This window comes from Alosa pseudoharengus, unplaced genomic scaffold, assembly GCF_046254945.1.
Source record: "Alosa pseudoharengus isolate Yale_2024_CS ecotype anadromous, Long Island Sound unplaced genomic scaffold, YU_APseudo_1.1 YU_APseudo_1.1_scf_12, whole genome shotgun sequence".
Classification (NCBI taxonomy): domain Eukaryota; kingdom Metazoa; phylum Chordata; class Actinopteri; order Clupeiformes; family Clupeidae; genus Alosa; species Alosa pseudoharengus.
The window spans coordinates 2,248,022-2,259,539 of NW_027468587.1; the positions used below are offsets into that span (position 1 = coordinate 2,248,022).

The 11,518-nt window shown below is 43.2% G+C and overlaps 1 protein-coding gene across 1 annotated transcript in view; it reads right to left on the bottom strand.

Moving 5' to 3' along the window:
* Positions 1-3,763: 3,763 nt before the first annotated feature.
* Positions 3,764-11,518, bottom strand: part of phc1 (polyhomeotic homolog 1) — a 15,793-nt gene continuing 8,038 nt past the window's right edge. The window contains exons 12-15 of the mRNA XM_076279718.1: positions 10,719-10,806; positions 6,507-6,678; positions 4,729-5,008; positions 3,764-3,947 (exon numbers count right to left, since the gene is read on the bottom strand). Coding sequence (XP_076135833.1) covers positions 3,796-3,947; positions 4,729-5,008; positions 6,507-6,678; positions 10,719-10,806 — 692 coding nt within the window. The 3' untranslated portion in view covers positions 3,764-3,795. The remainder of the gene's footprint in view (positions 3,948-4,728; positions 5,009-6,506; positions 6,679-10,718; positions 10,807-11,518) is intronic.

Here is an 11,518-nt window from a genome sequence, read left to right on the forward strand (position 1 = left end):
TTTGGGAACCGCTGATCTAACTCAAGCTAAGTGTGGACTCGAGTCACATGACTTGGACTCGAGTCAGACTCGAGTCACGATTTTCATGACTTCAGACTCGACTTGACAAAATTAGAAATGACTTGTAACTCGACTTGGACTTCCATGCTATTGACTCGAGACTCGACTCTGACTTTGCCCCTTGACTTGTAATGACTTGACTTGCGGCATGGGTAAAATGTTATAAAAACAACTATTTTCTGCCCATACCAACTTCAGCAGCCTCAAGTTAATCGTTAACGTTACACCTGCATTGCAACGTAATTTTGCATGGAATGCAGGTCTCTTATCTATTGTGAGAAGGGATGAACATCACTGAACATGCTACCATTTGTCGTCTGACTTGGATCATGTGATATTGTGATGGATCCTCTGATCCCTTTGATGTGGTTCGATGGGTTCGATATAGCCTAAACAATTTAATTTGCTCCACGGAGCTAACCGAAACGATCAATAAATCATCATCAATGACTGATGGCATTTCAAGCTTACACCCATATCAGCGTTGTGTTTTGCAACATAAATATCAAGCTTTCATTTGCGGTTTTCTATCGCTCATTTGCACGTCAGTGGGTGCCGTATATTCTGTATTGGAGCATGTGCTTGCTGCTGAGAAGGTCTCACGTACAAAGGTTAGAAGAAGGATGGCTTTGCATTTTCTACCAAAATACTTTAAAGGTGTGTATTTTTGTAGTTTAAAAATACTGCCAAATATTCTTGGTAAAACCAATAGCAGAGGTGAACAAAGTAGCCTACACAATTCCTTTACTTAAGTGAAAGTACAGATACACCTTGTCAAATATTACTCCAATACAAGTGAAAGTTGCAAAGTGAAAATGCTAATTGAGTTGAAGTAGAGAACTATACTGTTTTTAAAAATATTCAAAAATCAAAAGCACAACCATTTTCCCTTTTTAATGTAATATTTTTTATACACAAAAAAAAGATGTAAATCCTTTGGATGGTCACTAGCACTGTGTATTCATTCACATGAGTGCATTCACACTGATAATTTTGACAACAAAGTGCGCTGCAAGTAGGCTACACGGATGGTGCACTCATAATGGTAAACAAGTTAAGCGTGGAGCGCTAGACACTCTTCGCCCTCAATGATCGCATGACCATGATGATAGAACACTGTTTAATTACTAATGATCTAAAAATAGCCTGCATCGGTCCTCTTTCTTCAAATCCCCATGCGGCACAGTTATTATAGTAGGCCTATTGGTATAACATGACTAGACATTTTTATATTGTAAAAAAGGGGCGGGGGCATTTACGTTCAGTTGTGAAGACCAATACTCTACATAGCCTACATAACATGTGTTGCTGGCTGCACTGCATTCTAAGCCATTCTAACATTTTGAATGACAAAACAGCTATGGGGTGTGTAACATAGAATGGCTTAGAATGCAGTGCAGCCAGCAACATATTTGGGGACATTGAGCACAATGCTCTAGGCATCTTGGAGGAGAATGCACTGTAGGCACTGTTTCATGTCTCTGTTGCTGAGATAGTTTCGATCGTCAAAAGGTCAGAATCGCCAAGCATCTTGTAGGGGCTGTTTTTAAAGAATAGCCTAGAGATTGTCTGTGCTGTGGCGAGTGAGACAAGGTAGGCTATGTGTTGCGTGATATCTCTTCACCCAAGTAGCAGTGCTTCGCCCCAATATACTGTAGTCTCAAGTCAATATATCTGCCTAAATCGCCTCGTCTTCTTAATCTGCATTGCCAGTTGTAGCCTACTCGTTGAATACCAGGCCACAAGTAATTAGGGATTTTTTTTATTGCCTCACTTTTACTAACAATGCAACGAGAGATTCCATTCACTAAGCTATAAGACAATGCATGTAAGGAGACAAAAATGCTTTTGCTCACTTATCTAACTCTAGGGGAGATGGTGAATAGGCTAACCCAATTCCACACCACATACATATCACATACATATTCCATACCACATACATATCGCACGTTCGACTGGGTAACACAGTGAATGAGCTAAAGTCCCAAAAAGTCGGTGTGTTCCTTTAAAGTTGCTTCATTAGCATGAAAGTCGGGACATAGTAGGCTATTACATAGTGAACTCATTAGAATCAAAAATCCTGTATTCACTCACTTTTCCTCAGTAAGAGAACAAAGGATAGCCTACTTTGTTTTTCAAAGTGAGCACATGAAACTAAACTTTAGATTTTATTTTGCTCATGTCCCCTTAGGGGCTCCGTACTTATGTGTTTTAAAACACTTCAATATGTCAAATATGATATATTGATAAGAATGATATATAGAAAGCATGATTGATGACCTATTAATATGCAGTAATAAGATAGTGACTTGTTTAGGACTCGAAAAAATAAGGACTTGGACTTGGACTCGACTTGGCCTTGGTAATACTTGACTTGGACTTGCTTGGGACATCTCTGTCTTGACTTGGGACTTGACTTGGACTTCAGCGTTAAGACTTGAGACTTACTTGTGACTTGCCAAACAGTGACTTTGTCCCACCTCTGCTTTGTGGTCATGTTCAGAAACAGGAGACTCGTTCAAGAAAACAGATTCTGTTTATTTAATATTTCTGCATATAGAGAAACAGGTTCACCATGATCTCAAACTCACTCCCACACTCGCACATGCACGTCGCTCGGTGACGCTCAGGTCAAGCTTCTAACACTGCTACTCAACGCACAGCTGTCATGTCAACTGCCCTCCAAAAAATATTTTCAATATCTTTTTTTTTTTTTGAGTATAAATGAAGAAAAGCACCCCTAATAGCTACTGTAGAAAAAATAATACCTAAGGGTTTTAGTTTTGCTTCCTATGATTGTTTTTTTTTCTCCTACTGACAGAGGTGGACCGTTTCATGTGCGTCCCAGCCCTGTCTTCGAAAACATTTTGATGGAATGAAAAGAGCAAATGTCACTGGAGACTCAAGCCTTCACTCTCCGTCTCTACTGTAGAAAATGTGTAACACTCCAGAGAGGCGAAGAAGGCATCGTATGCATATTCTCAGAACTAACGGCTAAATTGTCCAACTACTTTGAGTACTGGTGATTACCTAATGTAATCATATCTGCACACTCACATATTTCGAGTTATATGTCTCGAATGACACGCTCCCCCTCACATTCATATCACACACACACACACACACACACACACTCAACGGTTTCCAGCTTTCTCGGTTTAGCTGTAATGGACTTCACATCATGATTACATGATCACTCAGACCAAACAATAAAAATAAAAAATGGTTGCACATTCAATGTCCAGGTAAATCAAAGCTCCTCCCCCATTTGCCCCTCCATTCAGTCCTGTCGCTGGAGCTTCACTAACGGCCACTACATACTCGCCGTTCCCGACCTGTATTGACATGTGACAATGTTCCATTTTGACGTCACATTGACGCGCTAGCGGTCGGGAGTGGCAAGTATGTAAAGGGCTTAAGGCGATACACTCTCACTCCTTTACTCCTCCCAGACCCCCACCTCACCACCCGCCCCCCGGTGTGGAGCAATCCCAATCCCCCCCACCCCCTGAACATTCCTCAACTCATATCTTCAGTCTTTTAAGTTGTCCCAGGCTCAAAGTAGCCGCTCCCCCCCCCCCCCCCAAAAAAAAAAAAAGAAACCAGCAACCCATCCCTCCCCATGTCTGCAGTCTTTCAGGTGGCTGATGCTCAAACCTTTACACCCCACACTCCCAACCCTCCCCTCCCTTCCTCCCTCTCCCCCCAGCGATCACCCCCCCCCGTCCTCAGTCATCAGTCTCTCAGGTTGTTGATGGAGGCGCAGATTTTGAGCGCTGGTCCCAGTTTGATGTTCATAGTGGACATGAGATGCTCCTCCTTCAGCAGCAGCAGCGCCTGGCCGTCGATCTCCTGCGACAGGAACTGAGGCGCCAGGTCCTCGCAGCCTACCAGGAAGTGCACACAGCACAGTCACATGACCAGGAAGTGCACACAGCACAGTCACATGACCAGGAAGTGCACACAGCACAGTCAAATGACCAGGAAGTGCACATAGCACAGTCACATGACCAGGAAGTGCACACAGCACAGTCAAATGACCAGGAAGTGCACACAGCACAGTCAAATGACCAGGAAGTGCACACAGCACAGTCAAATGACCAGGAAGTGCACACAGCACAGTCACATGACCAGGAAGTGCACACAGCACAGTCAAATGACCAGGAAGATGCACATCTCTACTCACGCTACCAGTCATTCCACAGGAACTTTTGTACAAATCAGTTTGAAGCATTTAACGTGAGAGTAACGCATCTGATTGCTTTGTGTTCTCTAAACCAAACCCATGGTTATGGTGTTGCTAAGGTCAAGGCTCAAGGTCACTTGATTAGAGAAATGTGTTGCTAAGGTCAAGGCTCAAGGTCACTTGATTAGAGAAATGTGTTTCAAGGTCAAGGCTCAAGGTCACTTGATTAGAGAAGTGTGTTTCGGATAGAGGATAAAGGCTGCTACAAGCAAAACACAAAAACAATAGAACAAAGCACATGATGCATAAAGTAAATAAAAAATACATTGTGAATGGTCACAATGGGAATGTTGTTGCTATAGCATTGAGCCACACAAGATTAAAAGACTGCTTTAAAACTATGCAATGAAAGGCAAAAGACATGATTTCTGAAGAGGGATATTGTGGATCAAAGTGCAAGAAATCTTCCTCGTCATACAAACCTTGCAGAGACGAAATGAAACGACAGACTTCGTCCACGCCCCAGTGGGCAGGGCTACCCGAAAGGAAATGCGAGCCGTCCAATGGCAGGCCACCAGCCGTCGAGCCGTCCAATGGCAGGCCACCAGTCGTCGAGCCGTCCAACTGGGGTCCGCAGTGAGCAGGAGGAGGGCAGGAGAAGGAGGAGCCAGGTGAGAGGGACAGGGAGTCTTCCTCCTCTTCCTCCTCTTCCTCCCCGTCACAGCTGGACAGGTCCTCAGATCGGCTGGACTCAGAGCGACACTGACCGACAGAAAGAGTCGAGAATAAGACGAACTGAATACCAAATGGGCTTCAAAGGAGAGAGAGAGAGAGGGAATATACAGTAATAGACAGAGAGAGAGAGAGAGAGAGAGAGAATAGAATATCCCTGAATAGAGATTACTGTATAGCCCCATACTTAAATGACATCAGATAGAAAGAAAAGAACAACACTGACAAAATACAGAATCAGTGACCACAGTCTACACATTGAAACTGGCAGACATAGTCAAACATGGGTGCCTAGACATATGAGGAACTGTAGCTTCTGCATAAATGATGTAGAAAACGAGGAACATTTCCTTCTTAATTGCATCAGATATGCTCCTATAAGAGACATTTTTTTTGCTGAATTCAAAAAGCATATAACAGAATTTGAAAATCTATCTCCACAAAGAAAACTATATACTGTATATTATTGGGAGAAGAACCAAACTGTTCATGCCTAGCTGCAGATTATATTATGACCTGCCATAAAACTTGAGAAAAGTTGTAACTTTCATGTATGTGGCATATTGATGAGTTTATCCCCTTTGTGTACATGTAAATACTATGTTTGATATTAGGTATTGCAATTTACCTCAAATTGATTTATGTAGATATATCTGCAAGTGTAGGCATATAATAATGTGTTTACAATTACAATACGTTTTTTTTTGTTTTGTTTTGTTTTTATACAGTATAGCACTATTACTGAAGCTATTACTGTCCTTTTAATGCCATTTATCATTTGTATATATTTTTTTCTTTCCTTTCATTATTTAATTTTATCTCTATACCAATACTTGGTAGCTTTGGCAACAGTGACTTTCCTCATTCATGCCAATAAAGCACCATTTGATTTGATTTGATTTGAGAGAGGTATAATATATGAAACTAAACTGATTTAGCAGAAATTGTTTGGTTTTTCTGTCTGTGACTGATTCACCTGTCTGAGATGCACTAAAACACACCTCTGAATTCAAACATGTAAAATGTAAATGTGTAAATCAGGTTTATAGGCCAAGTATATTTGCGTATACAAGGAATTTGGTCTCTGCATTTATCCCATCCGTGAATTAGTGAACACACAGAGCACATAGTGAACACACAGTGAGGTGAAGTACACACTAACCCAGAGCAGTGAACACACAGTGAAGTGAAGTACACACTAACCCAGAGCAATGAACACACAGTGAGGTGAAGTACACACTAACCCAGAGCAGTGAGCTGCTTGCTACAGCGGTGCTCGGGGAGCAGTGAGGGGTTAGGTGTCTTGCTCAAGGGCACTTCAGCCGTGGATGTGGGCATGGGAGAGCAGTGCTCAACCACTTCCCCCGCCCACATTTTTCCTACTGGTCGGGGATCGAACAGGCAACCCTTCGGTTACAAGCCCTAACCAGTAGGCCACGGCTTCCCCCAAAACAAAACCAAGTTAAAACAAATCAGCACTGTATCACTAGGTAATCAACTCTGACTGATTATTAGAGTCAGAACTCACCTTCATAGGCAAATGTCGGCCTGCTATTTTAGCACAGGCGATCTCAGAGCTACTCCTGCGAGGACCCCTGCGTCTGGCCACCGCGTCCTTCTCTGGGGGGGCTGGAGGTGGACCGCCCCCCCCCATTCTCCCCCTACTGCTGCGGAAGTGGTGGCTGCAGCTCACATTGTACCTGTTGCAGGAAAATACATGTGTTTCTGACAAAATACTTATACAATAGCAATATGTCTGACGTACATGATGGCATGCAATGTGATATACCAGACTTAAGGTAGCTTAGAGTTACCAGAGCTTTACAGTGTTAAGGTAGCTTAGAGTTAAGTTACCAGAGCTTTACAGTGTTAAGGTAGCTTAGAGTTAAGTTACCAGAGCTTTACAGACTTAAAGAGAAACTTGGCAGGATTTCCCCCTCTGCTGGAGAAATTGTGCATTATGCTATTTCAAACTGTGGAAAAAGGTAACGATAAAGCACATGGATTTGTTTACAAGCTAGCAAAACGGTTAGCATAAGTTCGGCAGACAATGTGGATGTTACAAGGTAAGAAACACTATTTAAAACGAGTTTCTTGTTTCTCACTTCTCTTTCCGGGACGGTAGTCTCAATGTTGCAAGGTTGGTTTTCCGCCTAGGGACGCTAGGGGCAGCGGGGAAAGTCACCATTTTCACCGGAACAGGTCATTTAACCAACCAAAAGATTTCTAAACGGGTTTATTACGTTGAAATAGTTGCCAAGTTCCCCTTTAAGGTAGCTTAGAGTTAAGTTACCAGAGCTTTACAGACTTAAGGTAGCTTAGAGTTAAGTTACCAGAGCTTTACAGAGTTAAGTTACCAGAGCTTTACTGACTTAAGGTAGCTTAGAGTTAAGTTACCAGAGCTTTACAGAGTTAAGTTACCAGAGCTTTACAGACTTAAGGCAGTTTAGAGTTAAGTTACCAGAGCTTTAACCATCATCCCAACTGTAAAGATCCGAAGCTTCCCTAACCAGAAGCCATGGGTGGATAGAGAAGTGAGAACGGCATTAAAGACACGCACCATGACTTATAATGCTGGGCTTATTTCAGGGGATATGACGGATTGCAAAGCAGCATCTTATAGTTTACGTAGAGCTATTAAAGATGCTAAGCGGCGCTATAGAGAGAGAGTTGAAGCTGATTTCTTGGAGGGTGATCCAGCACCAAAGTGTGGAAAGGACTCCGAACCATCACTGGCTTTGAAAGAAAGTCCCCTCCTATGATGAATGTGAGTATAGGCCTCCCTGATGAACTTAATGCTTTTTATGCTCGCTTTGACATGAAAAACACAGACTATATTGGACTAGCTGCAGCAAGTGAAGCAAATGAGGATGCACCTTTCTGTGTCTCTGAGGTCGATGTGAGCAATGCCTTTAGGAGGGCTAATTGTAGAAAAGCTACTGGACCGGATGGAATTTCTAACAGGGTTTTGAAATCCTGCGCTGCTCAGTTAGCTCCTGTGTTCACTTATATCTTTAACACATCATTGGCTCAAGAGACAGTTCCTACTCGCCTTGTCTGTTATTGTTCCAGTACCGAAAAACAAAAGTCAATCATGTCTGAATGACTACCGCCCAGTAGCCCTGACGTCTACAGTGATGAAGTGTTTTGAGAAGCTTGTGAAAAACATTATCTGCTCATCCCTCCCTGCCTCCTTCGACCCCCTCCAATTTGCTTACAGAGTCAGGTCTACAGAGGATGCCATCTCAAACCTCATGCACACCACCTTAACTCACCTGGAGGAGGGGAATGGGAATTATGTGAGGATGCTGTTCATTGACTTTAGTTCAGCATTCAACACGATAGTACCTCTCACCTTGGTCACAAAGATGAAGGCCTTAGGACTGAACACCACCCTGTGTCACTGGATATTTGACTTCCTCACCAACCGTTCACAAGTGGTTAGAGTGGGGGCTCTGACATCTGACTCATTAACCATCAGCACTGGTGCCCCAAGGCTGTTTTTTTTTTTTTTTTTTTTTTTTATTTATTTATTTTTTAAATTTTTTGGGGCTTTTTATGCCTTTAATTATAGGACAGTGGAGAGTGACAGGAAGTGAATGGGAGAGAGAGCAGGGGTGGGATCCGGAAAGGACCACGGGGCGGGAATCGAACCCGGGTCGCCGGCGTACGGTGCAGGTGCCCCAGCCAGTTGCGCCACAGCTGGGGCCCCCAAGGCTGTGTTTTGAGTCCACTGCTGTACAACATGTACACACATGACTGCAAAGCCAACAGTAGTCATACCTCCATCATCAAGTTTGCAGATGACACAGTGATCTTGGGCCTGATTAGTAACAACAATGAACAGCTCTACTTGGATCAGGTTGATGAGGTGGCACAGTGGTGTCAATCTAACAGCTTGACACTGAATATCAATAAAACCAAGGAAATGGTAGTGGATTACAGAAGGCAGCAGCAGAACTACAGTTACACCCCACTAATGATCAGCGGGCAACCTGTAGAGAGAGTCACAAGTTTTAAATACCTTGGTGTCCACATTACTGAAGACTTAACATGGACTGTTAAAACTCAATATGTTCTGAAGAAGTCCAGACAACGACTCTACTTCCTTCGTCAGCTAAGGAAATTCAAAGTTTCTACATCCATCATGAAGGCCTTCTACACTTCAGCGGTTGAGAGTGTTCTAACTGGTAGCATCATCACCTGGTATGGGAACTCCACAGTTAGAGATTGTAGTACTCTGCAGAGAGTAGTGCGCTCAGCTGAACGTACTATAAGAACTCAACTCCCCCCTCTACAAGATATCTATTCCAGAAGAGTACTCCAAAGAGCCCAAAAGATTCTGAAGGACTCTTCTCATCCTAACAATGGATTATTCCTACCGCTGAAATCAAGAAGACGCCTATGTAGTCACAAAGCCAGAACTGAGACTCAGGAGAAGTTTTTATCCCCAGGCCATCCGAACTCTGAACTCCACTATACTGACTTTGCACACATTCACTCCTCAGCACTCTCAAACATTCCCCAACTCTGAACTCACACTATACTGACTTTGCACTCATTCACTACTCAGCACTCATGACCCCCCCCCCACACACACACACACACACAAGACTTTTAGCACTTTTACATCCCTCTCCCTCCTTATTTCATCACACGTCAAAACACACACACACACACACATATCTCTGACTTTCTCCAACTTTTGCACATCTCCATAGAACTTTTTATTTATTATTTTTGATTTCTCCTCCATCTACCCATGTAATTGATTGCCTAGCCTTTCTGCCCCCCCCCCCCCCCCCCACCCCCATCCCCATTACACACACTTACATCATCACTGTCATCACTTCGCATACATACAGCACACTGCTTGCTACAGTAAGCCTCCTCTAAATACTTGCTGCACACTGCCCCCCCCCTACATACACAGCACATTGTCTTCAGGATCTTCTCCAACACACATCCTCTACATACTTGCAGCACACTGCCCCCACCTACCCACACACACACACACAGTCACTGCCCCACTCCCCTCCCGCCCACACACACACATCTTCCCTGTCATCACTCACATCCCCAACATACTTACAGCACACTGCCCCCCCCCCCTCCCCTACATACACAGCACATTGTCTCATGAGGAAGCTTCTCCAACACACATATTGCACACTGCCCTCTCCCCACATACACAGCACACTATCCCCTCTCCCTTGTCATCCCCCCAACACACACACCAAGACCCCTGGCAGTTGGGTTAGCCCCTTGAGCCGTGGATCTGCCCAAGGTTTCTTCCTTGGTAAGGGAGTTTTTCCTTGCCCCTGTTGCTCTTGGGTGCTCCTTGTTGGTGCCCCCCACCCAATCCCAATCCTCCCCCACCTTTTTTATGCAGCCCTTGCCACTTAATCTACTAAACCCCTCTTCTACTGCACTTTTTACCCCCCTCCCCCCATTAATGCACAAATAGGCTGACACCAGACACAATTTCACTGCATTTCTTACTTCCAGTAACTATATGCATGTGACAATAAACTTCCTTGTATCCTTGTATCCTTGTATCCTTTACAGACTTACGGTAGCTTAGAGTTAAGTTACCAGAGCTTTACAGAGTTAAGGTAGCTTAGAGTTAAGTTACCAGAGCTTTACAGAGTTAAGTACCAGAGCTTTGAATTGTGTTACAGCAAATTGTCTGAGCTTTAAAATCACAGCATTAGAGAATAAGGAGCAGAGTTCTGAATACCTCTTTGCACACGTCTTGGAACAGAAGCGCTTGGTCCCTCCGAACTGGCTGGCTGGAGCAAAGTTCTCACAGTACTCACACTTCAACACTGACAAACACAAGAACGGCAGGAGAGAGAGAGAGAGAGAGAGAGAGAGAGAGAGAGAAAGAGAGAGATTTGATATTAAACAATTTTTGAAAATATAATGTGTATTTCACTTGATAGGCTAATGGAAACATTCATTCTCGTGCCACGAACATACAGTGGGGTGTGGTATTTGAACCCATGCTAAAGTTGACTAAAAAGAGGAATATAAAATCATCTTTTGGAAATTGATCTTAATCCCTTATCCAACCTTTCAGGACAGCAATTTTCTTTGTGAATGAATAATGTATCTAATGTAAATAAATAAATGTTCTTCCTTAAAATACAGGGGTCATAACTATTCACACCCCTATGTTAAATTCCCATAGAGGCAGGTAGATTTTTATTTTTAAAGGCCAGATTTCATGGATCCAGGATACTAAGCATCCTGATAAAGTTCCCTTGGCCTTTGGAATTAAAATACCCCCACATCATCACATACCCTTCACCATACCTAGAGATTGGCATGGTGTTATTTCAGTTAGCCTATTAGCTGGTTTGATTTGCTAATAGGTTAACTGAAATACAATTTCCAAAAGATGATTTTATATTCCTCTTTTTAGTCAACTTTAGCATGGGTTCAAATACTTAAAGGAAAATTCCGGTTTTTAGCACTCGGTGAGTTGCACAGTTTTGAAAACGAACGTTAAGGGTTGTTTTAGGACATGTTTGAGTA